This window comes from Eucyclogobius newberryi, unplaced genomic scaffold, assembly GCF_026437365.1.
Source record: "Eucyclogobius newberryi isolate DKJ021-1_F unplaced genomic scaffold, fEucNew1.0.hap1 SCAF_19, whole genome shotgun sequence".
In the NCBI taxonomy this organism is placed as follows: Eukaryota; Metazoa; Chordata; class Actinopteri; order Gobiiformes; family Gobiidae; genus Eucyclogobius; species Eucyclogobius newberryi.
The window spans coordinates 15,379,490-15,406,162 of NW_027315823.1; the positions used below are offsets into that span (position 1 = coordinate 15,379,490).

The 26,673-nt window shown below is 39.2% G+C and overlaps 1 protein-coding gene and 1 long non-coding RNA gene across 3 annotated transcripts; one reads left to right on the forward strand and one right to left on the reverse strand.

The window, feature by feature from the left end:
* On the reverse strand, positions 1-25,423 carry LOC140365437 (corticotropin-releasing factor receptor 1-like). 2 transcript variants are annotated; one of them, XM_072451859.1, is made up of 14 exons: positions 25,268-25,418; positions 12,621-12,714; positions 11,102-11,149; positions 10,505-10,624; positions 9,785-9,867; positions 4,729-4,835; positions 4,362-4,482; positions 2,777-2,930; positions 2,622-2,682; positions 2,395-2,467; positions 2,156-2,241; positions 1,797-1,935; positions 1,664-1,705; positions 1-1,548 (listed from the first exon to the last, which is right to left on the reverse strand). In XM_072451859.1, exons 1-14 carry the CDS (start codon positions 25,283-25,285, stop codon positions 1,408-1,410), a joined length of 1,287 nt encoding a protein of 428 aa, XP_072307960.1. In that variant the 5' UTR covers positions 25,286-25,418; the 3' UTR covers positions 1-1,407. The 2 variants fall into 2 exon arrangements, with proteins under 2 accessions (XP_072307960.1, XP_072307961.1); XM_072451860.1 differs by lacking the exon at positions 1,664-1,705 and having other exon boundaries at positions 25,268-25,423.
* LOC140366160 (uncharacterized) lies at positions 15,388-17,585 on the forward strand. Its single transcript, XR_011927866.1, has 4 exons — positions 15,388-16,065; positions 16,391-16,538; positions 16,727-16,885; positions 17,197-17,585. It is a non-coding gene; the product is annotated as an uncharacterized lncRNA (long non-coding RNA).
* Positions 25,424-26,673: the final 1,250 nt, after the last annotated feature.

Here is a 26,673-nt window from a genome sequence, read left to right on the forward strand (position 1 = left end):
TTTTATTCTTATATTTAAAGAATAATAAATTACACAGTCAATATTGTTCACAATGTTGTTATAATCTACACCAAACATAAATACAGGTAGAGCTGGTGATGAGTCTTTTCCATACATTTTCCTCTAGTAAACTTTCCTACGAACATAGATAGATAACTTAGTTTAATTTATGAACTTGTTTGCCATGCATTTGGGATTTATATCAGCTGAGTGTCATGAATTGTTATTCCTTGTAATTCCTGAGTGACTGCCTGAGCACATTAACATCTTACGAGATTCCAGCTTAGAATAAGATCATATAAATATTTATAGTGATCCTAAATATATTTTATTCTAAAAAGTACATTCATGACACATTACTTGACACTACCAGAGCTGTATTGGATTGTATTACGGTATGCAACAACTTAAGAGGTTTCCATGGCCTCACTCGCTCATAAACAGTAGATAGACACAAGAGGAACACAGTGCTAAAATACCACGTACACATAGTCTTGTTGAGTGATATTATACCCTGCATTAAGGAGCTTTTCAGTTCAGAGAGTCATGTGTAAATCAGCACAAATGTAAGAAAACGTGGAAATGTTATAAATGTTTAGAGATGGTAATACACACGGCATAAAAGTGTTCGGGCTCCAGGTCATTATATACACTATACTGTCAGAAGTTAGGTGAGATATAACGTTATGTACACAGTTTGTATGTATTGAGTCTTCATTACAGACTGCTCACATCATTCACATCAAAATAAGGATGGCTCAGAGGTGAACAAAACACACATACATAAGGTTTCCAGTGAGATCTAAGGCTGGTTTAGTTTTAAGGATTCGTTGTGTTTAGGATGTCAAGATTATTGGAATGATCAATAATGGTAATTATTCACGTCACAATGTTACCGTGAGAACCAATAAAATCATAATCGTGACAATTTTGGAAGCAAAATTAAGCATTTTTCATTCAATCTATTGCCCAAAAAATGTACCTTCATGTAAATAACTTTTTTTTTAATCTGGCTGTTTTTGTCATTTAACTGTATTTTGTCTTTCAGAAAGTACAGATAGTAAAGATTTCACTGTTCAATCACAGTCTCAATAATCGTGAATAATCCCTAAATAGTGATGTTTTTCTCACAATAATTGTAACACTAATATTTTATATTGTGACATCCATTGTTGTGTTGCCCAATGGGGCCCCATGTAACTTTTCTGGTGGAGGGGCCACAGAATGTTCCACAGTGAACCCACTCAACGTGAGCTTTAAAGTATTTTTCAGCAAGAAAATTCCTCATAATTTAATAAATGGAAAATATATACATTTAATGCCATATAGTGTAACATTGCAGGAAAAGCAACCACCAGAGAACTTCCATGGTTTCCTTTCAGACGTTTTGAGCAGATAAACCTCAGGTCAGAGATGAGAAGTCTGCTTGATGCTGTGGAAAGACCCTCGGCTGGGAGAAGTGGGGATGGATGTGGCCCTCATGGTTCTGCTGCGGATGGAGTTCTGGTCCTGCCACCGGAGCCAGCGCTTCCTCACAGTGGACCGCACCTAGGATACAAGACAACATAGTAAACCCTGAAAGCCCATGCAATTGTTAAGTAATGCAGGGTTAATTAAGAAATGATATTATACAGATGCGTTGTAAGTAATATGATAAGCATACCTCACTGTTCAAGAAGCAATAAAACACAGATACAAAGAACCCCTGAGGGAAGAGGACAAACGTACACATTTGGATTAGAACAAAATAACTCTAATCCAGATAAAGGCTAAACATACGCATGTATGTCTTTTACCTGGAAAGACTCCAGGAAAGAGTTGAAGTAGATGAAAACAATCTGGGCGAGCTCGTCCTCTCCACCAGGGTTCACAAAGAACAACATGTAAGTGATGCCCAGCAGAGGGAGCAGCACCAGGGTCGCTTTAACCGCCTTTCTGTGAACCATCAGAAGCAGAGAATCATTCTGGTTTACAGGTAAATGCTGTTTGGGATTTTTGTGTCCTAGTCAGAGTCACATGTCATGGTGAGGATCATCTGTTGTGATTCACAAAGTTTAACAAAACACTTTAATAGTTTGAACCCCAGCAATAACCTCTTGAAATGACAATTAAATAAATCAACCAAAGTTGTTCTTTCAGATTAAATGCACTCTACCTGTATTGTATGGTCTCAGTGGTTGTGGATGCTCTGAGCTTTGTCATCAAAATCCTCACAATGTTGAACAGGAATACAAAATTAATCTGTAGACAGACATAAAAAGACTCAAAAATCTCTTCTTTAGCTGAAATCTATTGTTACTGTACTAAAGCCTACAATGAGAATGCAATCTAAATGTGATCAAGCCAGGCAATGAATACATAAATAAAAAGGGAATGTGGAGTCACAGTTCTTACCAATAAAACTAGAATCATTGGGCCTTGGTAGATGTAGTCTATGTATACACCAGGCTTTTTTCCAAACCAGCACCTGAAAATACATCATAAACACGCTATTGTTATTTGTCATTTCACAACACTACAGTATAATACAGTTGGAATTGTGGAATAACATTGGTTCGCCACGATAATTAGCAGATTGTGTCAATTGGTTAGCTTAGGGTTGGTGATTTCCTTCAACTCACTTTTCATTGTCGTTGTAAAGTTTCCCAAAGGCCCAGGCCACAATGATGGGAAGTGGGATCCCTGTGATAAAAACAAAACAACAACAACAAAGAGTATAAATAGTGACATAAAGTCGTATAATTCACCACAATGAGGTGATGAGACGTGGTCATACCCCATCCGATGGCCAGAAACATCCATCTCCGCAGCTTGTCGGTGGAATAGGTCAGCACCACAGCCGTGTGCAGGTAACAGCCCTCCCCAAACATCCAGAAGAAGTTGGTCACATGGAAGTAGTTATAGGCTGCGGTCACCAGTCGACACCACACCTGAAGTCACGCACACGATGAGAGAGGGAGATGTAGGCGACTGACATTTTACACAGCGCATGAGGTGAAGTGGCTGCCAATGGTTACAAATGGAAACTTTCTCTTGTGTCTGCTGCTCTGCATTTGACCCCGCAACTCCAAACGGAAGCTCAAGTCATGAGTAATAATGCTCTTCTACCTCAAACGCTTACTTGTCTTGCCCAAGGACACGATGACATCATGCACATGTTGGAGCTATGTTTGAACTGAGGGAATTCAAACCCCCAACTTTTCAGATCAGTGGACAACGCGATTGAGTAACTGCCGCCCCAAGATAAACGATATTTTACATTTAATTTAATTCTGCAACTATATAGCACATTAAACGTAGTGAACATGATTATATTAAGATTTATTTACGATATAAATATATAACTCTACTAAATATATTGAAGGGAATGGGGAAGACAGGGTAATTTTGTTTTAGCTATTAAACAAAGAAATATATGTACCTCATGATGGAGGACCACAAAATGTCATGTTTGGAAAAAAATGTAATACGTTTTTCACAACACCATGTCAAAGTGCTCACTCTTCACAAGAAAATACTAACAGCTGGAGAAATTGTGGCAGCCCGGAGCATTAGTATGTTTTTTGGGACTGTCCTGTTGCTCAGAAATATTGGACTGAGATCAGAAAAGCGCTATAGACTTTTTTTGACATTGCCACCCCCCTTGATTTCAGATGCGTTTGGGCATATCTCTGGAGCGTTCTCCTGGAGCAGGGAAAAGGCCCTCACAAAAAATGACACAAATTATACCAACGACGAAGGACTGGATTGAAATTATTATAGCGAGTCGCAAAATTTGAAAATGGACAAATTCAAAAGACTTTGGACTAATTGGGACAGATATGCCAGACTAAACATTTAAATTATTGTATTATTTATGTCAATTGTATGTTCCCTGTCTGTGTCACGTTTTTTGTATTGTTTTGTTTATGTTAAATGAATCTGGTGCTGCTTGGTGGCCGAGTGGTTCAGGTGGTAGCACTTATGCCTGGTTCTATCAGTTTACTGCATGTCCCTTCTCTCTCATCCACATATCACACTCAGCTGCTAATAAAGCAAAGGGACAACAAATCCTTAATAGATATAATTTGACAAATTACCTGCCTTTATCTTGTTGAAAGATTGTTGAAACAGTGTGTAAATTGTCTCTGTGTTGAATGTCACTTATTGATGACATAGATGGATAGAACTCAGCTCTACTTCTACTTCATTTGGAACTTTTATTTTTCAAATTTTCTTCACAAACTCACAAAACTATGATAAACATTTTCCATAGGGACTAACCTACCAATCGGATTCATAATTACAAAAACATGAGAACTCGTTATATGCACTTCTCGCGTTTGTTCTAATTCCATATATAAACTGGCTGCTACAGTTACCGGGTTGCTCTCCGTGACTGTGGAGGACATGGTCAGTTGGACAACGAACCATGTGGCATTCCTCAGGATGAATGCTGAGATGAGGTTCCAGTGAATGATGTTCCTCAGGCACCGGATGCTCCTGAGACAAGAGGGAATGTTGTGAAATATAATGTGATAGTTATGACGAAATCCACATAAAACCTACTCAATGTGTTCAAATAATTCTCGTCATTCTTCTGCCGACTTAGCTACAGCATGCCAGAATTCATTTTATATATTTTTATGTTTATATCATGCAGTACATAACCTAATATATAGACTACTTGTATTGTGCTTGGTAAAATGGTTTCCCATCATAATGGTGAGTTATAGTTGTATCATTCACCTAAGTCTCATGAAGAGGATGAACGCCAGCACCAGAGCCCCCAGGGATATGCAGTGTCCCAAGTAGTTTATGATGAGAGCCACCTGGTAATGCACCTTAGTCTTCCTCTGCATGAACAGAAGAGAAGAAAATGAGCTTTCATTAAGCTGTTTTGGATCAAATTATCTAAGTATGTTTAAGTTAATTACTACTTAAATAAGTAAAATAAGCATAATATCTTCTTGAACAGTACTGGTTTCTTGGTGTAAACCAGGCTGTATATTAGATAAGATAAGATAAGATAAGATATTCCTTTATTGTCCCACATGGGGAAATTTCATTGATGCAACGCAGGTAGATACAGAAGAAAAGAACAGATCACTTTATAGGAAGTTTGAAAAACATCTCTTATAAACAAAAACTTCCATAGACAAAACCTCAGATTGGTATTACATATTAGATTTAATACATAAGTACAAGGATAGAAAAAGATGACCTAAAAGGTGGATGGAGAGGATGAAGGTGAGTATTTCTCTACTTAGATGGTAAACATAGTGGTTTTAGATGTGTTCACACTTCTGAATTTGTTGAGTAAGGTACAGCACGATATTATTGTGCTGAATTTTCATTTCTGTGTAATTTATGCTGCCCCAAAACTTTCACAAGGTGCGGAGTAAAGAGGTGTGTGTCCCCTGTGGTTTGGACAACTCTGACACAGCCTTCTTCAATTTATGATTCTCCTGTTCATCTGCTTCATGCGTTACACTTCATTGATCTCTTTATTAGATATTTCCTGAATGTCCTGGTCCAGATGGTCCACAGTGGGTCCGTATGTTGGGTCATGTGACTCTCCCCCACCGAGAGCGTCTGCTCTTGTGTGATTGGACAGCAAGACTGATGGTGATCCCATAGGAAAGCTGTGAAGAGCCATAGGAGTAGCTCCACTGTCCCTGTGCGGGCATGGACGTGTGCTGAAACACAAACACCGACCTACAGCAGCAGAAGCCGTGGCCCTAAATCTATTCAACACAAGATGCATTTCATGTGCCCACACAGGGCATTTTCACTTGTCCCTAAAAGCACAATCTGTCTCTCTAACTCACCCACTATTGCCCAGTGGGGTGGTTGTTTCCAACAAAGTTATTTGACATTTCTATTGTTTTCTTATTTTCATCATCAATCATTTATAGCTTTAGCACAAGACACAACCAAGGCATCTGAAGGAAACATGCTATTTTTACATTCAAGATTAAGAAAGGCCTTTTTTCATTTGGTGGCTCCTTTTTATTTTGCCATTGTAAAAGTCAGAGTAATCTAGCATTTTTTTAAATATTGTTTAAAAAAAAAAATCAGCCAGCTCCTCCTTATAACTAGGGTGAGTGGACAAGTCTGACCCATGACCAAAAACCACCTAGACACTTAGAGATAACTCACTTTGCATCTGTAAAGGACGAAACTGTCCAGGAGATCATCACCAGTCTGAGTCCATCTACATGCTGCCTCGATGTGTTACCCACCAGAGTTTGTTAGCAGCACTGACTCACATAGTTAACGTGTCGCTTCAATCTGGAACATTCCCAAAGTCTTTGAAAGCTGTGGTCATAAAACCTCTCCTAAAGAAGAGCAGTCTTGATGCTGCAGCACTGAGTCATTACCGGCCCATCTCTAATCTGACATTTTTGTTTACCAACAGCTCTTTGATTTCCTCTTAATAAACAACTCACTTGATGTTTTTCAGTCAGGTTTTAGACCTCATCACAGCACTGAGACTGCTCCTGTCAAGGAGACAAATGACATCCGCCTGAACACTGACACGGGCAAAGCCTCAGTCTTAATTCTGTTAGATCTGAGTGCTGCTTTTGACACTCGAACATGGGATCCTCTTACAGAGACTAGAGGACTGGGTGGGCATCACTGGCAAAGCCCTATTTTGGTTAAGGTCCTATCTGGAAGACACTTTGTTGAAATTGTGTCTCAGACCACATGCCCCTGACCTGTGGGGTGACCCAAGTGTCAGTCCTGGGACCCCTTTTGTTCAACCTCTACATGCTGCCGTCAGGTCAGTTGATACGCAGTGAAAATGTGTCCTATCACAATTATGCAGACGACACTCAGATCTATGTTTCACTATCGGCAGGTGACTATGGACCAGTGGATTCACTCTGTCACTGCATCCAACAGATCAGTTTGTGGATGCAAAACAACTTTCTCCAGTTGAACTCAGACAAGACTGAACTCATCATCTTTGCCCCACAGAAACAAAGAGAAAGTGTTAGCAGTCACCTCCAGAGTCTCACCCTAAAACCTACAAATCAAATTTGAAATCTTGGGGTAAAAAAAAATATCAAAAGTATAGTGTCTAAACCAGACTTAGAGAGACTTATCCATGTGTTTGTCTCCAGTAGATTAGACTTCTGTAACGGCCTGCTCACTGGCCTCTCCAAACCAGCTGTAAAACAGCTGCAGTACATCCAGAACGCTGCTGCTCGGGTCCTGACTAGAACCAGGAAGTACAATCACATTAGTCCTGTTCTCAGGTCTCTGCACTGGCTCCCTGTGGCTCAGAGAATAGACTTTAAAACAGCTTGCTTGTGTACAAGTCTCTCCATGGCCTAGCACCAAAGTCTCTGACATTTTAGTGCCATATGAACCATCTCGGACTCTGAGGACCTCAGGGACCGGCCTCCTGCTGGTGCCAGAGTCAGGACTAAACATGGGGAATCTGCGTTTCCTGTCTTCTTGAAGATGTGAGACTTCTACTCTGACAATGTTCAAATCTAAGCTAAACACTGTTTTTAAGCTGTGCATATGACTGAAATTATTTTCTTTGCACTCTTCTCTTTTATGTATTAAACTGTTTTGTGATTTTAATGCATTTATTTTCCTGCTGTGTGAAGCACTTTGAATTGCCTTGTGTATGAATTGTGCTCAACAAATAAACTTACCTTTCCTTGCCTCTTTGCAAACACGCCAATGGAGCCAAACAGAAGTAACATGTCATAACTTGTCTTAACTGTGATGAGCCAATTTGTACTGAGCATGTGATATGCATGACATTATAAAACCCAACTGATTCATGATTCATGGGTTTTGTGCGCTAAATGCTTGAAGACAAGTGGGTGACTTTGGCCACAGTGCAGTCATATTAAATCCCAGGGCTTATGTCATATGCTAATCTCTGAACTTTCCCCCTGAATACAAGATCCAGCTGGGACCGCATCAGGAAGAGAAAATTGGGAGAGTGTACCCATTTCCTTTAGGCAGTTCAAAGTCAGCGGAGGTTATGTTTGGAAGGATAAGAAGTACAGACTAGTGAGTGACCGAAGGCCTGTCAGTCTAAAAGCACTGGTCTTTGAATGCACAGCTGGTGTTCCTCACAATCTGTCACTTAATTTATTCATTTGTTATTGAGTCACAGTCTCCACAGCAACAGAGCACGTATTGCTGTCACTTTGCTCTGACTCATGTTCAGAGCTGGGATCTGAGCAGGACTTCACCTCATTAACTTTGTTCGAGAGAATTTTCAGCTAAAATTTATTTTCACAAAAAATATCCCATGGTAAATGCCCTCCAATGCTCAAATGTAGTGGGAGTTTTACTATAACCAATCTGTCGATGCAGATTGCATCCTCTGCTCCTCTCAATTGAATGGTCCTTTTCTTCTTCATGAAAGTAACAACTTAGTATCCTTGAGTTTTCAACACAAGCCTCTTCAATTTTAAGACAACACTTAACTTCGTTTATATGCAAGTAATAACTTCAATTCAATGGAGACCAATGGAGACCATCCCTGACTAAATGGGCCTTAGGTGGCCATTAAACAGTAGAATAAACAGTTTTACATGTGATTAACTACATCCAGCAAGAGAAATGAAACATTAGACATATTCACTAAGAGATAGAAGTGAAATCCTGCAACTGTCATGATTCATATTTTCCATCCCCTGTCCAGCTGTACGAGGAGCACAATACACCCAGTTTGGTCGTTGTTAACATTTCTTTCTGGATAATTTATCCTGCATAATATTTTGCTTAAGACTTGAAGTATCAATACTACCACAATGTGTACCAGCATTGTTCAATGTCAAGAGTGCCTCTGTGTTAGTGATGATAGAGGCCTAAGACAAATAAAAAGGGCTGCAGACAGAGGTTGGACCATACAGCTGGTCCTTAGTTTGAAAATATGGCCCATGCCAATGTCCAGTTTTTGTAGTGTGATTGCTCATGTGGAAGACTTTATGAGAAGAATATGAAATGAAACAAATGTTATGTTGGACTCACATACAGGTGTTTAATGTTACATTAGAGCAGGTGGTCATACTGCTTGTTTCCAATGAGCATTGATTTAGGAATGTTAAATGTGTCAAGTTGGGATGGACTTGGCATCTGTGAGATATTTATAGGGATATATGTTGATTGCACAGGGCTTGGTTGTTGTACCATAAAGGTCTGGGTGAGAGCATTTTCAAAATTGCTGCTCAAAAGTGCTCCATGGCCAGAACAAGGAGACTTCAATTCATCATGACCAACAACAAAAAGTCTTTACCTGATTATTAAAATAGATTTGAAACATTACCCAGCAAAATATTTTGATACATTTCGGACACATACTGTAGATATGCACTTCTTTCGGATTTATGGAATAAATATTCAACTGGGGATATCAACGTGCTGCAGCATGTAAATCACCATTTGTGACTGTTGGCCACAGTCCACAAATGTGGTTTGGAGTTGCTCGGAACAACTACATTGGCCCAAACAACAAAAAGTAGTACTTTTTACTGTAAAATTAGAAACATTCTGCTGTAATAACTTAAATAACACACATGTTGATGAGATATAGACCTAGTTTTGATGTTTCCATTAAAGGTGTGGAGGCTTATCTAAACTAGATCAAATGCAAAATCTCCAATTATTAACTTCATTGTCATATCGTCTGTGGCCCTCTGCTTCGTATATGTATCAGAAAACGGGCCTCAAGTTTGGACACCCCTATGTCTGACTTTTAGGTGGGACTGGTGTGTGTTGAGGAGGAACAAAGAGCTTGTGCAGTGGTTGTACTCCTGGAACTACTCACCAGGAGAATGATCTCGGTGCACTGGCTGTAGTTTCCCCGAGGGGCCCAGGTCCCATTGGACTGACACTCTCTGTAGACCTGATCTGAAACCCAAAAGAGGTCAGAGGTCACGCATACTGATATTGCATCAGGGATTAAAGATAAAAAATATAAAAAGTTCCAAAGGCATCTAGTCAATCTAATTAACAAAACCAAACATTCTGACATTGTTTACATCTGGTTTTGCACATTAAAGCTTTATTTATGCTTGATGCGCCCGTGAGGTCTGCTGTTTTCCTGCGTCAGTGTCAGGCAAAAATGTGCAACTACTTGGACGGTTCTGCGTGGAAATGAGCAGGATTTCAAAGCAGCTAGCTCAGATGTCTACTGTCTGCAGCCGCATGAACCGCACTATAAATACTGCCAACGTCTTCTCCGCTGCCCTCATTTCTATGCGGAATTGACGTGCAGGAAGTAAGGAGGTTGACAGGTCCCAAATATATGTATGTCTGTGAAAATACAAGCTATATCTAGGTTTACCTGCACTTAACTTAACTAGAAGATTGTGTTCTTTTGATTGTGTTTCGGTGGGTGGAGTTTAGCACGTGCTTGTAGCGCCCCGGTGCTCACCTGCTACCAGCGGGCACCAACCCTCTATTTTCTGTTCCTTCTTTCTCGTTCTCCACTCTGCCATATCACTACTCACCATGCTATGCTGCTGTGTGAGTATTTGGTACAAACCAGTGGTGTTGTAGTGAATCCCATTGAACTGTTCCGGACAGGGCCTGGAGACCGCTTCACCAGCTGCACTGCGAGGCCAGCAGGTTCCTATCCCATCCACTGACAGGTCACAATACAGACCTACACATAAATAGAGGACACTGTATAAAATGTAATAGCATTATTGGTTATTACTGGTAACTACAAAATATAAAATAAGGAGGAAAATGGATTGCTGGCGAGTGGCAACTGCAAAGGAACAAAAAGGTATCACAGATTCTGTTAAAAATGTGTTTTGATGTAGATTCAACATATGCACCTCATGCACACGCACATAAGAGTCAACAACAATATAGTCAGCGATTAAATATCAGCAACAGTAACACAAAAGACATTCATTCCTACGGGTACATGAATATTATATTTCCTAATCACACAAAAATAAAAAAAAAACGCATGGTTCCACCTTGCACAAAGGAGATTGTCCATCTTTTACTCTGCCATTGTGTAGACTTCATTGTTGAATTTGTTCAAAGGACATTCTAATTTAAATGAGCTCAAATGAAGGTGACTGAGACTGAATTGGGCGATAAGAGCATACAATAAAATGTCTTCTACCTGATGTGTTGGTGAAGGTCAGCGTCAAGTTGAACACCATTGTCCTCACTGCAAACACAGACACTGTAAGCCAACTGAGAGACATGTAAGAGACAGATCCAGGCATTTCAATGTTGCCAATACTTAAGCTTTTAAATAGTTTTGTGATTAAACTTTGAAGTATCAGACAATATCATTCTGTGAGTTTCAGAGTGATGAAAAACTGCAAAATGTATTTTAATGTGAAAAATTGTCTTCAAAACAGGACTGAAACCCCTTACATACAAAGAATAGAATTGTTGCAAACATAATTTCAAAATGTGTCCTTTTATTTATGACTTATGACTTTTATATATACTTAGAGCAAACTGTTTTTGACTGCTTTACATTGATTCACACACATTAATTTGCACAGACTGTAAACAATGTGATGTGCTTTGGTTATGGAAATTGTCCCAGGACACAAAATGACAAATGGAGCTATAGAGAGTAGTATATGTAAATACACAGCACCAGCTTTGAATGGATTTTCCCACTAAAGTTGACTAATATTCAACTGGTTGTTTACTGCTCACTGTGAATGAAAAAAAATATTATTATTATGAAATTAGTCATGTGCAAATCCAGAGAGAAAGGCTATGTCTGTGGGCCGCCTGAAGCCCCTTTTAACACTGTGACCTTAAGAAAGATGCATGAGAATGGCATAGGTGCAAACACAATTCCACTGTCTGAGTGCTCGTTATTAATCATGTAGTGAGTGAGGAGTTCGGTGGAGTAGTCATATTAAGACGCAGTCATTCTTTGTGATGGAGCAGCTTGTGGATGCAACCAACTATTGGCACAGAGACTAAGTCGTGATTCACTCAAAATAAAGAACCCTTTTAGCGACAGCTGCTGTGTATTATGCATGCTTGTACTTGGCTTGTTGAATGTATTTACTTAATTTACTTACTTTAATGTACAAACTTGTACACTTAAACATTGAAAGATTTGAGCATTTGGCCCATTCTTCATCCAGGTCTGCTGTTTGAAGCATTGAGGACCATTTTGCATTTGACCAACAACATGAATGAAACCCAAACACTGGGAGAATGTAGAAAAAGATTCAATTGAAGTTATCTGGACTCTGTTTTTTAGGGAAAACAAAAAATTTTGACACTCACCGGGAACTCAGATATTTTATAGTAGGTGGGCAGGGGCTACTCGGAGTAGGATAAATATCTGAGTTCCTGGTCTTGATTTGCAGATTGAGATTTTTTCTCGGATGAGTGTCGAAACGTTTCCTTTTTCCTAAAAAACAGAGTCCAGATGACTTCAACTGAATATTTTTCTACAATGGAACACTCCTGGACAAATTAGGGATTACACCGACACCAGGAGAATGTGACATTTCCCTAAATGACTACAAAAACACATTCTTCATTCTTGATATTTGCCATCACCATCACCTCAACATTCCTTTAGCGGCAGGCACAGCCAACATAATGTAGTGTCATGCAGTGTATGGATATTGTATATGAATAGAGCATAGGGAGCAAACCTGTTAGGTTGGAGGCCATCAGGAATAGGGTCTCACAGCTGAAGTCCAGACAAGACGCTCCCCCCAGAAAGAGCACCAGGAGGAGGAGTGGGACCTGCACACAGAGCAATGTTAGGACAAGACTCCAGCGACATGAGTTCAGCATGTATACCCAAAGACACACGAGTCTCACACTGCACACTGTCTGCATACAGTCAAGCTGGAAGTAAGAGCTGATTGGCTGTGCCAGTTTCACTTCATCGTCTGAAAAAAGCTTTTCTGTTACTGCGTACCCCCCACAAGACTGCCCCAGAGAAAGGATATCCTGGTTTAAATGTAGCATGTTTATAGCACATTGGTCTGAACAAACTACAAACTATATGCAATCGTACCACTGTTTGTCCATAAAAAAGTTACCTAAAAAAAAAAGGGGCAGGCTCTAATATTTGGTAGGGACTGCCTTTAGCTTTATTACAGCACACATTCGCTGTGGCATAGTTTCAATAAGCTTCTGCAATAATAACATTAATTAATTAATTAGAATAATTTTCATCTTGTATTGATGATGTGAGAGAGTGAAGCTTGATTCAAAGACTCTCAATGAGGTTCTGATCTGTAGTAGATTATGCTTCTCATTAGATGTTTCCTCTGCTTGACATATATTCCATGACCACAGGATTTGTCTTTCCACACAATGTCAATAAAGTTGTGTCCATTGCATAGTTCCTTAAAGTCATTCAGGCTTCACACTGGCACATATGATTCATGTAAATGCAAAATCAAGTGAGTAAAAGATAAGAGTTTCATAATTGTATGTCAGTCAGAAGCAGTTAGTCTAATAATAATCTAATCTAATATCTGGACCACCCTGTGGCCCAACCCCCTCTGCCCTGAATACAGTGAAGCAGTGTGGAGCAGCTGAGCAGGCATCTGGCATCAGCACATCTGACACATCTATGCGAGTGGGTGCCCTCCTCTAAACAACAGAGAAGAGAGGTACAGCACCTGTTCAAATCCAAATTGGGCCTCATCTCAGTCAATTAGATGCTCATAAAACACCCACAAACTCAGTCCCAAAGTCTTAAAACATCTGGATCATCTGACAAGAAATACAAGACTTGTGTAAGACATTATTTTCTCTGATTTTTCTCAGACAACTTTCAGTGGCAGTCAATAACCGGCGATGTAAGTGTGATAAGTGAAATGATTGTTGCACAAGGCATATTTAGAAAAACAGAACTACAGAGCTCAGTATTTCATTGCTGGTTGAGGGTATTTTGAGTATGAGGGCATGGCAAATAGTGAGTACCATGGCTCTGGACACATGGAGCACCGGTAGTAAAGAAGGGCCATGGCTTTTGGTTAAACACATCAAAACATCTGATTTGGTTTGTTAGATTAAGTGCAGAGAGAGGCAGTGGAGAGCTCCCTGTCCTGTGTGGTGGAAGGATATGTAAATGTGGGGCGTGCGCACAGATCTACACAGCTGTGCTTTCCTTGTTAAAAGCAGGCAAATGTGTATCTGCCTAAGTTCATTGAAGTCTCTCTTCAAAGTACTGACTACAAAGTTCAAATTTAGTTATAAAATAGATTTATTAACATATGAAATATATATTTATTCAAACATTCAGGACATTCGGACTAGGTAATAACAATTTTTTTTGAGTCTTAAAAATGAGTAGGTGGCTCCTGACTCCTGACAGTATATAGTGAGCTTTGCCACTGTAACGATAACAATAGAACATTAGGGATGTATTGCGCCTGTCATCATGATAAATAGAGGAGAGGGTAGGAAATATCATCCTTATATCACTGTTGAGACAAGGCTGAACATTAATTAATCACCAGGGAAACTATTCTTCACAGAATGTGTAGTCATCGATCTTTATTTAAGCCAGTGTCAGTGTACTGTAAATGCAACTTCTCACTGTTCCGTCACAACACATTTGGCACGTTTGGCAAATCTGAACATGACCCAAATCAATATTTCACATTAGCAAATACAATGCACACCATCCACCAGGGCACAGAGTTTAACATCGCTAAAGCAGGTACACTGCGCCAACTGTTGCACAAAATAAGACCATTTGGTTAAAACATAAATGTTTATCACCATGTGGTACGCTGGAGCCACAGCCAGGGACAAACAGAGACTACAGCACATTGTGCGCTCTGCTGAGAAGGTGATCGGCTGCAGACTTCCATCTCTGCAGGACCTGCACGTCTCCAGGGCTCTGGGACGTGCAGGTCGCATCACAGCCGACCCTCCTCACCCTGGACATGGTCTATTTGAGCCACTCCCCTCAGGCCGAAGGCCACTCCCCTCAGGCCGGAGGCCACTCCCCTCAGGCAGGAGGCCACTCCCATCAGGCAGGAAGCTACGGTCCATCCAGACCAGAACCTCCCGCTATAACAGTTTCTTTCCCTGCCGTTGGACTCATGAGCACTTCTTAAACACTGTCACTTTAACCATAATTAGGCCATAGGCTGTAGCCTGTATCGTTCAAGTTCGCTACACCTGTCACAAGACTAAAAAATGACTTCAAATATAAAATTATCATTGTACCATTAGCTCATGACCAAAAGTTCTCCACTCGCATCGCGCCAGTTTTTTTACGGCGATAACTCAAATGCGGAACTATATTCTCAGCCTGATAGCGCAATATCCCTACGCCTGAATCATTCCGCCTCTGAATCAGCCAATCAGGGGAGAGATTACTACAACAACATCAAACATGGCTGCTCCCGTGGAGCGGCATGTTGTCACTCGAGCCGAGAGAAAGTGCTATGAAAATATGGATTACACGTGCATCACACACATTTCATCGGTAGAAAAAGAGCAAACACAGCCACAGACTGTTGTCCGCTGGAGGAAGCTGATGACTTGTGCTCGGAAGTGAATAGAAATCGATGGAATAGACCGCGCGTTAGCGGCAGCTGTTTGTGTACACGATGACGACTTCGCCAAACAAAACTATCCTACGTCTTCTGTGGCTTCTTCGGACGGAAATCTTTCTTATTTTCTGGAGAGTAACAAGCCAGGCTTTCACCCTACATGCTATAGACGTTTCACCCTACATGCTATAGACGTTTCACCCTACATGCTATAGACGTTTCACCCTACATGCTATAGACGTTTCACCCTACATGCTATAGACGTTTCACCCTACATGCTATAGACGTTTCATTGACAAGAAACGAATTACTAGTGCTGAAAAGCTTGCGGCAATACAGTCGGTCTGTGGGCAGCATGGAGAGGGTGAGGATGACGCTTAATCTACCACATCAACTCTGCCACCTTCTCCCAAACGACTGAGATCTACCACAGATGTAAAGACAAAATCATCTAAAAAGTCAAGCGTACTTCCTGCAGTTTGCATCATTTGCAAGAAGGTTGATCGCTGTATCAAAGAGGCTCACAAGACAAAGAAAGATAAATTGGTCGAAGCTGAAACTTTAACTGCTGGTGAGTAGATTATATATTGATTCTTGCATGTGTGTTTTCTCTTGCTCGTGGTAAATAGGACTAATCACAGTGAAATAAGTTGGCCAAAATATACATAGATAAGATAAGATATTCCTTTATTGTCCCACATTGGGAAATTTCATTGATGCAACGCGGGTAGATCCAGATGTAGATACAGAAGAAAAGAACAGATCACTATAGGAATATGTGCCTAGTTTATTACATGTAGGTGTAATGTATGTAAGACTGTATGATGAGAACTTTTGTGATTGTTTACTGATTGTGCTCACCCTTGATTGAAATTCTTTTACTTCTCCTTTACTAGGAAGTTTGGTCAAAGCAGCTGAATCAAGAGCAGATGAATCCATCCTGATGTGTACCAGAGGTAAAGATTGTGTTGCCATTGAAGGCACCTCTATCACAAGAGGTGTTACAAAGAATAGCTTTCTGACAAAGAAGACAAGTGATGAAAGGTAACATTTTGGTAATCAAATAAAATATATATATATATTTCCATATATTTAGATAAATTCATAATTTCATTGAAAATTATTGTAATGACTACACGATAATTTTAAAGACGTTTGAATCAAAGCAAATTTCTGTTTGTAGTGAGCTAGTATATTTCTGACCAATCACTGCATTTCCTTGCTTTATACAGGTGACCTAAAGTCTGGGAGTACGGCGATGCATATACAGCATTCTGTGACACTGTCATCCGGACACAACTGATTGAAAACCAGGAAATCCTCAGAATGAAGATGCTCTTGTCCCTGTTCCAGAAATTCATCAAAAAACACCCAGGTCATGGAAGTTACCGGTAATTAAATTATTCTTATTGTTTATGAAAGAAAACAATAGAAGATCAGATAAACATCACAGCTATGTTTATTCATGAAATTTCATTCAAGATCAAACCAATCCTGTTAGCTACAGGAGTCTACATATTTCCATTCATTTTATTTATTTATACAGGGAAAACCCAATGAGAAAAGTGGTTACCCTGTTAAAACACAACACAAAATAAACAGCAAACATAGGATACTAAAACACAAATAAAATAATTCTAAAACACAAATAAAATAGTAATCTATCAATACTGAATTTCTATTCCTTCTCTAATTTTTACAGATCCGATCTTCTGAAGAAGAGATTACAGCGAGACTTCCCACAGCTGAATTTCCACAAACCACCAAGAAGAAACCTGAGTGAAATGGTTTCCACGGAGACTACAGGACTTCTCCACCAGGATTTTTCAACTGAAACTGATATGTCAGTTTCTGAGATGTCATGTAGTGATGGAGAAATGGTGCCAGAAAGTGGTAAAGATGCTGCACTGCGAGAGCTCTCAAGGACAGTTTACAGTGCAGGTGTATTACTGAAACAAGCGGTCAAGAGTGCCTCTAATATGGATGAAACAAGCGGTCAAGAGTGCCCCTAGTATGGATGAAACAAGCGGTCAAGAGTGCCCCTAGTATGGATGAAACAAGCGGTCAAGAGTGCCCCTAGTATGGATGAAATAAGCGGTCAAGAGTGCCCCTAGTATGGATGAAACAAGCGGTCAAGAGTGCCCCTAGTATGGATGAAATAAGCGGTCAAGAGTGCCCCTAGTATGGATGAAACAAGCGGTCAAGAGTGCCCCTAGTATGGATGAAACAAGCGGTCAAGAGTGCCCCTAGTATGGATGAAATAAGCGGTCAAGAGTGCCCCTAGTATGGATGAAACAAGCGGTCAAGAGTGCCCCTAGTATGGATGTAAATCTGCCTCCTACACAAGAGGATCTAAATGTTTCCTCTGCCAGAAAGATTGTGCCAATTGAACTTTATAACTTACTAGCTTGGTGTGTAGGTGCTAGTGATAAATTGACATTGTCTAACATGGTAATGTATCCGAGGAGGTTGATCTTTGTTTACTGTCAATTTGCCAAGATATATATTTGTCCTCAAAAGGTAAAAATCAAACCAGTGTTGTACTTACACATTTTGACATCAATCATACTTATATCATTCCTCTGTTTGTATGTATATCCTATTCTGCAGAAAGTTTGCCTTACACTAGATCGAAAGATACACGTGTCAATTAGCCTGTTTATCACGATGTAAATACTGCTTTTATGATTGTAATTATTTGTTCATATTGAAAATACATTACATAAAATTATATCCGTTCTATAGAATAAAACTTTTACCAATAGCCTATGTTTTCTTTCTTCAAATGGGCAACTGGTGTTGAAAGGGTTAAAATACTACTTTTAGATTATGTTTTTATAGTGTAGTATGAATCAAGACTAGAGAATTTGTAATTGTTGAAGCATTCAGTTGAATACTAAATGTGGAGTAAGAGTTTTCAAGTGCGTAACGATAACATGCAAAATTGTTAAAACTGTTTTTTTAACTTACGTTTGCTCTTAAACTAAAGCACCCAGAGTCTCACCACTTTACATCCTCCAAGAAAGTAGTTATGTCTCTGAGAATCTGAATTTCTGAAGTAATCAATCAAAGAATGAAAAAAATAAGAAGGTATGAAGATGGGTGTACACCCCAATTTGTCACATATTTGGGTAAACTGGCAACTTCGACACCTATTTTCTCAAATACTGGCAGAAATCATGCGGAGAACTTTTTCCCCCAGCTCAAGTACATCTTTGAGATTGGAAAACCACTTTTGAAAAGTAGTCTTGATGTGGTGGAGCGAAATTCATTTTCTAGCCACATTCTGAGTTACAGCCTATGGCCTAAATTTAATCCCTCACTGCACTGTTCACTTTCTGCACTACATCTATAAATTCAACTGTAAATTGTGTACATATTAAGCCAATTTTTATTTTTATCCTATATCAGATTTAAATTGTTTTTCTTTTTTGACTTATATATAGGTTGTTTTATCATTGTTTGTTGTTTTATGTTGCACCGTATCACCAAAGCGAGTTCCTATGTTAGTGAATTATGTTCATTGACAATGGCAATAAACCTTTTCTGATTCTGATTCTGATATTGTAATAAAAGAAGAAATCCTCATCAAGAAACAACCTGGCCCTAAGACTTAATTGACCCTACTTTGTTATTATCTACCATGACATTACATTTGTGTCCTGTATAAATAAATACCAGTAGAGATATTTGGAAGGCAGATGCAGCAGTTCATTGATTTCATGGCCACTGATTATAGCGTATCCAGGCTCAAATGTAACCTCTATCAATGGCATCAGATAGGTCAGAAAAACTATAGTAGATTGCATTGCATTTACAATAAACAGAATGAATAATGGTGAATTAGTTGATAGCTATTGATTGTTTATATTTTGGATACATTCTGATTTCGCGAGCAAGCCTTACAACCTTGAATTCAGAAATGAGTTTTAACCAGATCAATACAGCGTAACCTACGGTGGAACACATTTAAACACTGAAGTTGCAGTACAGTTCAAACTTAAAAAATGTCACCTGTCCTTCAACATTACCAATGCACAATAGAACATTTGTTTGATGATTTGAAGATGCCCAACTTTAAATTGAGTGGTGGTTGTTTTCCACAGTAACACTAAACAGATTATCTATTCATAATTAGAGGAATACATGATGCAACGTTTAACGACTCAGCACCTATTATTTACATCACACTTCCATTGCACAAAACAAACACGATACATACAGCCCTCCAAGTCATCAAAACACAGACACATTTTCAGCAAACAGAATCATTATGATGAATGAAAAAATTATGGACATAAACCTTACTGACACCAACTGGTCAAAAATGTGAAAAACGTTGCAGCTTTCCCAGAGGTGGTCACAGTTGTGGTCCCAGAGGTGGTCCCAGATGTGGCCGAGTGTAAATACGCCTAGATGTGCATCTAGCTGTGCTTGTGTCCCATTGGACCATTAGTGACAGCTGCTGCCATCTGATTGGCCAATACAGTCTCACTTATTGTAAAGGAGAACGTAGCATAATGTGTTGAGGTCAGTCCACAAGCAGCTGTCTGATTAAACTGCTTGAAGAGGACTTTGTGCATTTATAATAAGGGCACACAAGGTCAGGTGAAATATCAGTATATGCAGCTTACTAATGGAATCTATTTAATCATGTAATTAAAGAGGAAAACAACTTGAGGACTGAGTAACTATTAAGTCATATGTATTGTTTGTAATACGTTTGTATTTAGATTATAAGAGTATTACATAAACTCAAGGCCTCTACAATTATTTATTCATATATTCATTCACCCATTTATTTATTTCATAAAATAATCCAAGATCCTTATTTTGTTTTGGTTTTGTGTATTTCTTAAATGCCATAATTGTTCTTGATTGTTTGATTTCTTTTTCAAGGTTTTTCCATAAATGATTTATTCCATTACTTTGGTTCGGAATATCTGTTTTTTTGAAAATGACTGTCTTTGCAGATTGAAGTTGCAAAACAAATATTGGGTTCGATGGATGGAAGGCTCTTAAGTACCATTCATTCATCCACGTCTGCAATTAAGTATGATCAAATGATTTATGTAATAGGTGATGACATTTTTAAAGTTGAAAACTATGCATTTGTGAGATTTGTATACATCTAGAGCTGTTGTAAAATGTTTATGAAAACATGCACCTGCAGTGCTTTGGCAGTGTACTACTGGAAGTCCTTGCACCTCAGCCATGTTGACTCTTATGAAACTTATCCAAATGTAAATGTTTTCCAATAACTATCAACAATCCAACACATTTTGTTGGACATAATGTTCTGAATCAGAACAGCAGACAATGGAAACCAATTGCCCAGCATCAGAGATTTCACACATATTCAAAACAAAAAGCACTGTGTTTAAAACAATATGTTTAAATTGTATAGTTATAACAACATTTTAAATTGACAGACTTCATTCAAAAGCAGCAAACATGTCATTTATGCTTCAGAAACTCATTTCTACTCTAATTCTATCAAACAAGGCCAACAATGCCTGTTCCAAAAGGCTTTCAGCTTGATGGCAGACTGGGTAGACACAGGGAATTGGGAAGATTTTGGCCATAAACTTACCATAGTCTTTTTTTTTCCATCATCCTGGTGTCCGCATTTTGATGATATCATAGCACATATCATATCAAACGTGCTAAAACTTGCCTGTAAATGTCTTAGTTGATCACACTTAGTTATCGCACAGAAAGTGTACTGTAAAATTAAACACCAAAATTGGGTAGATTGCATGTTTCTGTTCTTTTTGTTCATAATCAGCCTTTTGCAGCCTTTTAAAACAGGTTTTTATCAAACTATAGCCCACTCGATGTTATGATTTAGCATATCTCCAAAACAACAGTTGAGATATTATCCATTATTTGATTTCCCACCTCCATGGAGATCAACAGTCCCACCTACTTTAAAGGTTAATGTACCATTAATTGTTCATAACAATATTAGTTTAATGTGGTTGTTTTTCAAAAAAGATTAACACATGCACAACATTTGGCAAAATGTTTTAATAACAGCGGTATATAAAGTTTCAGCAACCATTTTTTAAAATAAAATTATAGCCCATGTGATTATTAGTTATGATTATACTTTAAATTATTACTATTATTATTATTTATTTATTTTGGAAAACCAATGAAGAAAATTATTGGGAAAATGACTTCTGCAGCCTCGTGTTTACTGTTGAGCTCTACAGAAATCATTGTAAAAACTTTGGCTCCTGTTTCAGTAGTTCATATCTCTTGGGTGTTGCACAAGGGGTGACGATGTACAAACCCCATAATGCATCAGGAGGTTTGGGGACGCTCTGGACGAGAACCAGTAATTGGCATCACTGCAACTGCTTTATGCTGAAAACACAGCAATTTGAGATGCAGAAGTTCAGCGTCATCCACTTCTTCCACATGCGCAGCAACTCCATCTGCGCCACGCTGCCTCTCCTTCACTTTCTCTAGACTTCTCCTCCATGTCTGAACACAAGCCAGGGGAAAGTCTGTGCAATTATTCATTGGAGAAAGTAACTTCACATATATATTTTGAATGATGACTGACATTGTCTATATAGATTCTCTGGGGCAATGTTGGTAGGGTTGCCAAAAGTAGAACTCCCGAACAGTCTTAGAATGATCTTGAGCTTTACCAGAATGACTGTATTTTCCGGACTATAAGTCGCGGAGGTGGGGGGTGAGTGTGGGGGGTCAAGGGACTGACAGTCGCTTGAGTCCTCAAATCTCTATTATTTCTTTAACACAAAGAAGTACTATTGTTTATACAAAATTAGTCTTAGCCACTGTTTATTTGATAAAAATTGGTATGACGTTTCGAGCCTATTCCTTAGTATCGAAATGATCTTGATAAAAAAAATCGGATCATATTTTTGTAATCCCACAGGAATATGCCAAGATGTGATTGTAACGTCTTGGTTGAATAATTATTTCACAAAAAGTAAACGGACTGTAAAGTTGAATTAAAAGTGCACTAACTATTACCTTATAACTTTGTTTGGACGATTACACTAAGGATTTATCTTATTACTGTATTTATATTCTTCAAAACAACAATCTAAAAACAACATTATAATGAAAACAAATGTAGTGTCTGCCTTTGACACTACATTAAGTTGGACTGGTGGTCACTTTTGGTCATCTTTGTTTGGTCTCAGTTAGTGCTTGTTCAGAACCATACTGTAACTTTCTTGCAGATTGTTTGTTTAGACACTTAATGAGGAGGTGATGAAGAGGAGGTGCAGACAGACAGGAAGTGAGGCACAACGCCCACAGGACACAGACTTCACTAGTCCATCAGAGTCTTCTGCTCCTTCACACTCTCCTGGACTTCCAACACTTTCTCATTTTATAAATAATATAATTCATAAAAGCATTCTTTTAGTGTTGTTTCTATTTTTCTTAAAGGAGACATGACAAATCAACTTAAATGAGCTTTTGGTTATTACAAGGTTTTGTTACAACAGTTTTTCCTCAAGTTAAATTCCTGTTAGTTTACTCAAAGTTGTATTTTGTATTTAGTTTACTCAAAGTTGTATTTTGTATTTAGTTTACTCAAAGTTGTATTTTGACAGATTCATGCATATTTGACTAATGCAACTGAGGCTCTGCCTACCTGCCTGCATACCTGCCTACATCCCATAGTGCTGAGTTGTGATTAATTGAAAAATTAAGTGATTCTAAAATGTCACATAGCCCTATATCCATAAAATCAACATGAACATGTTAATGACAGTCTGCTACTTGTTACAGTGAAATGTCGCTATAAAAAGGCGGAGCTTATCAGTTCTGCAGTTTTGAACACAAAGTCAATGGACCTGTTTCTATCACCAAGTCGTTTTAGATTAATATTAATATGTGTTTTTCAAATAACAAAATGTAAAATAACGATCCTAATTACTTTATCGTTTACTTCAAAGTACGTCTGCTTCAATGGAGTGATTTCAAAAGATCCATAGAAGAAGTTTCAATAAAACTATTTTGTATGATACATATCCTGCAAGATTTGTGATTTATTTATTTGGCATTGGATAAACTTAAGATCTTTGGCCCCTCAGTAGCCTTTCCAAGCTAAATGAGACTTCTCAAAATGTTTTAGTATTGTGGGAAATTGTTTTCTATATACATGTGCTAATACGAGTAGCCCTAGTCGTCTTCTCTAATGTAGTTTGATTGGAACGTGGCAAGACTTTGGTTTATTGTCACTGATCCAGTAAAAACACTTACAATCTACATAGGAAAAACATTTGGCTGGGCACATCCTGGACATAGACACAGACTCATTCACTCAGTCATTCACTGGGGGCAATTTAGAGTTGCCAATTTTACCTAACACATTGTACAATTATGGAATCTCATAATCTTATTTAATGTTGTCCATTATGTTTTAAGCGAAATGCAAAGGTTTTTCATCAATAGAGATTAGAAAAGATTAATAATAACGACCAGGGTGTGTGAGAGAGAAATCAAGGACAACTCCAGTATGTTTGTGATAAGAGAAAACATTGTAGAAAGCCTGTGAATTAATTTATATCAGTATAATTTAGACTCTTTTCCATCCTTTCAATGTTCCCTCCACCCCCAGAACCCCCTTGTTTGAGATCTGACTCAGAGCAGTTTCTGAACGAACTGGAACTCCTCCAAGACAACGCCATGCTTGGCTAAATATAGCACCAACACACAACGTAGTCAAAAACCCACATATTCACACTTTACCCGCAGCAGTAAGACAATCCTGCACATCTGCCCACCAGGGGACACAGTAAGACAATCCTGCACATCTGCCCACCAGCGGACACAGCTCAAGGACATTTGAACTGAAGACCACTGCACAGCCAGTCGAAGCTCTGTCAAAGCTCAGTGGACTAAAAGCACTTGTCACTTAAACATTGAACTATTACAATCCATCACAAGAAAAATTAAAAATATTGTTGACAAACCTAAATGTCTGGCTCATCCTCCCGTTATAACGTACTCAAACAAATGGCCACTCAAGACTAAAGGTAAACAATGCTTTTCTGACATACCACCGTTGAGGACATGCATTGCTTTGACGAATGGCAAAAATAATGATGTGCACTGCAACATAACGATAAAAAAGCACAAAACTTTATTATCTTATCGTCCTATAGTCAAGGGATATTTAACATTCACGAGACCTGGGGAAAAAAATAAACTCTTAAGAAATACCTTTGTTCTTGTGTAAGTTAACAATGAAAAAACAAAACAAAACAAAACTATCTTCAATAGAAAATGCATCCAAGCAGAAAAAAAGCTAAACATTTAGTATGTACTTACAGTTGGTTGGAGCCTTTATATATTGGTAATGACTACAAAGTGATAGCACTTCAAGACTTACTGACTATCAACAAATGAAACAGCTTCAAAGTGTACTCTCTGACGTGTTGTTTAATGTGTAAGAATGCCAGGAGGACACGCCTAATTACTTATCTGTATTTCAAGTTCTGTAGTTTTTATAAAAAGTACTTTATAGTGCAACTATATTGTACTGACTTTGAATATGCAACAGTACATTTACAAGAAAAAAAAAATACTTTTGAAGATGTATTTGACTAATTTCATGTCATGGTGCTTATCTTTCGCCCTTTGCCATCAGGTTTAGGTTGACCCGTTCTATTTGTTTTACTGCAAAACGAATGCAGTAAAGAATGAGAGATGGGGAAAAAACTTGGTAACACAATTCTGAAGGAGCAAACCCGCACCACCCAAAGACCTCCCACACGCACCTGCCTCACTGGCTCCATCTCTGCATTTCATTCATTCCACGCCGTTCTGATCCAAAATTCACTGGTGGTCCCGCTGCTGGTCCTGGTCCTCATCCTGGAGCTCCAGGTCTGTGAGGGGCACCGGGTGCTGGGAGCACACTGTAGAGCAGACGTGTGGCAGCAGCGGGCGGACTCACTGCGCTTCTCCTCCGCCACACTCCAGGAGCAGTACAGAGGAAAGACACACACCGATCGCGTGCAGCCGGCCGGAGGAGAGGAGGGGCCAGGAGACAGCCAATCAGAGGGCCTATACAGCCTAAGCTAAGATATACAGCTCCAGGAACAGCAATCCTAAAATAGTGACTGTCAACAAGCTCATGTTGTTTATTGATGTATTTATTGTGAAGATGCAAATTACATTCAAAGAGTTATAGGAAAAGACACCAGGAGGAGAGGTCTACCATGGTAAGACCTAAAGTAGATCCATAAACAAACAAAGCATCAGCAAAGCTGAGTCCAGGATGCATTAATAATTGTTTTGGGTTATAGACTTTAAAATGTACTGAAATAATGACAAAGTAAATAAAATCTTATATGGTGCTGGCATTTGCCTGTTCACAAGACTTTTGCTGGAACATATTCCACCCCCCTCAGGCAGGAGGCCACTCCCTTCAGCAGAAGGCCACTCCCCTCAGGCAGGAGGCCAATCCCCTCAGGCAGGAGGCCAATCCCCTCAGGCAGGAGGCCAATCCCCTCAGGCAGGAGGCCACTCCCCTCAGGCAGGAGGCCACTCCCTTCAGCAGGAGGCCACTCCCCTCAGGCAGGAGGCTACTCCCCTCAGGCAGGAGGCCAATCCCCTCAGGCAGGAGGCCAATCCCCTCAGGCAGGAGGCCAATCCCCTCAGGCAGGAGGCCACTCCCCTCAGGCAGGAGGCCACTCCCTTCAGCAGGAGGCCACTCCCCTCAGGCAGGAGGCCAATCCCCTCAGGCAGGAGGCCACTCCCCTCAGCAGGAGGCCACTCCCCCCAGCCAGGAGGCTACAGTCCATCCGGACCAGAAAATCCCGCCACAAGAATAGTTTCTTTCCCTCTGCCGTTGGACTCATGACACTTCTAAAACACTGTCACTTTAACCATTATTTAATCCCTCACTGCACTGTTCACTTTCTGCACTACATCTGTAAATTCAACTGTACATTTTTTGTACATAGTAAGCCTATTTTTTATTTTCATCCAATAGTATGTTTTTTCTTTTTGATTTATATTTGATCTATATGGGTTGTTTTATCATTGTTCATTGTTTTATGTTGCACCGTATCACCAAAGCAAGTTCCTGTGTTTGTGAATTCTGTTCATTGGCAAAAAACCTTTTCTGATTCTGATTCAATTTGAACTGGTTATTTGGGTGGGAGTTATAAATGGTTCAGGT

Excerpts from the sequence above, each read along its gene's own strand:
- LOC140365437 (XM_072451859.1), bottom strand. Across the intron at positions 4,836-9,784 it reads GCACCGAGATCATTCTCCTG|AGGAAGACTAAGGTGCATTA; the intron begins GTGAGTAGTTCC and ends CTGTTCATGCAG. Across the intron at positions 2,242-2,394 it reads CAATGATTCTAGTTTTATTG|ATTAATTTTGTATTCCTGTT; the intron begins GTAAGAACTGTG and ends GTCTGTCTACAG.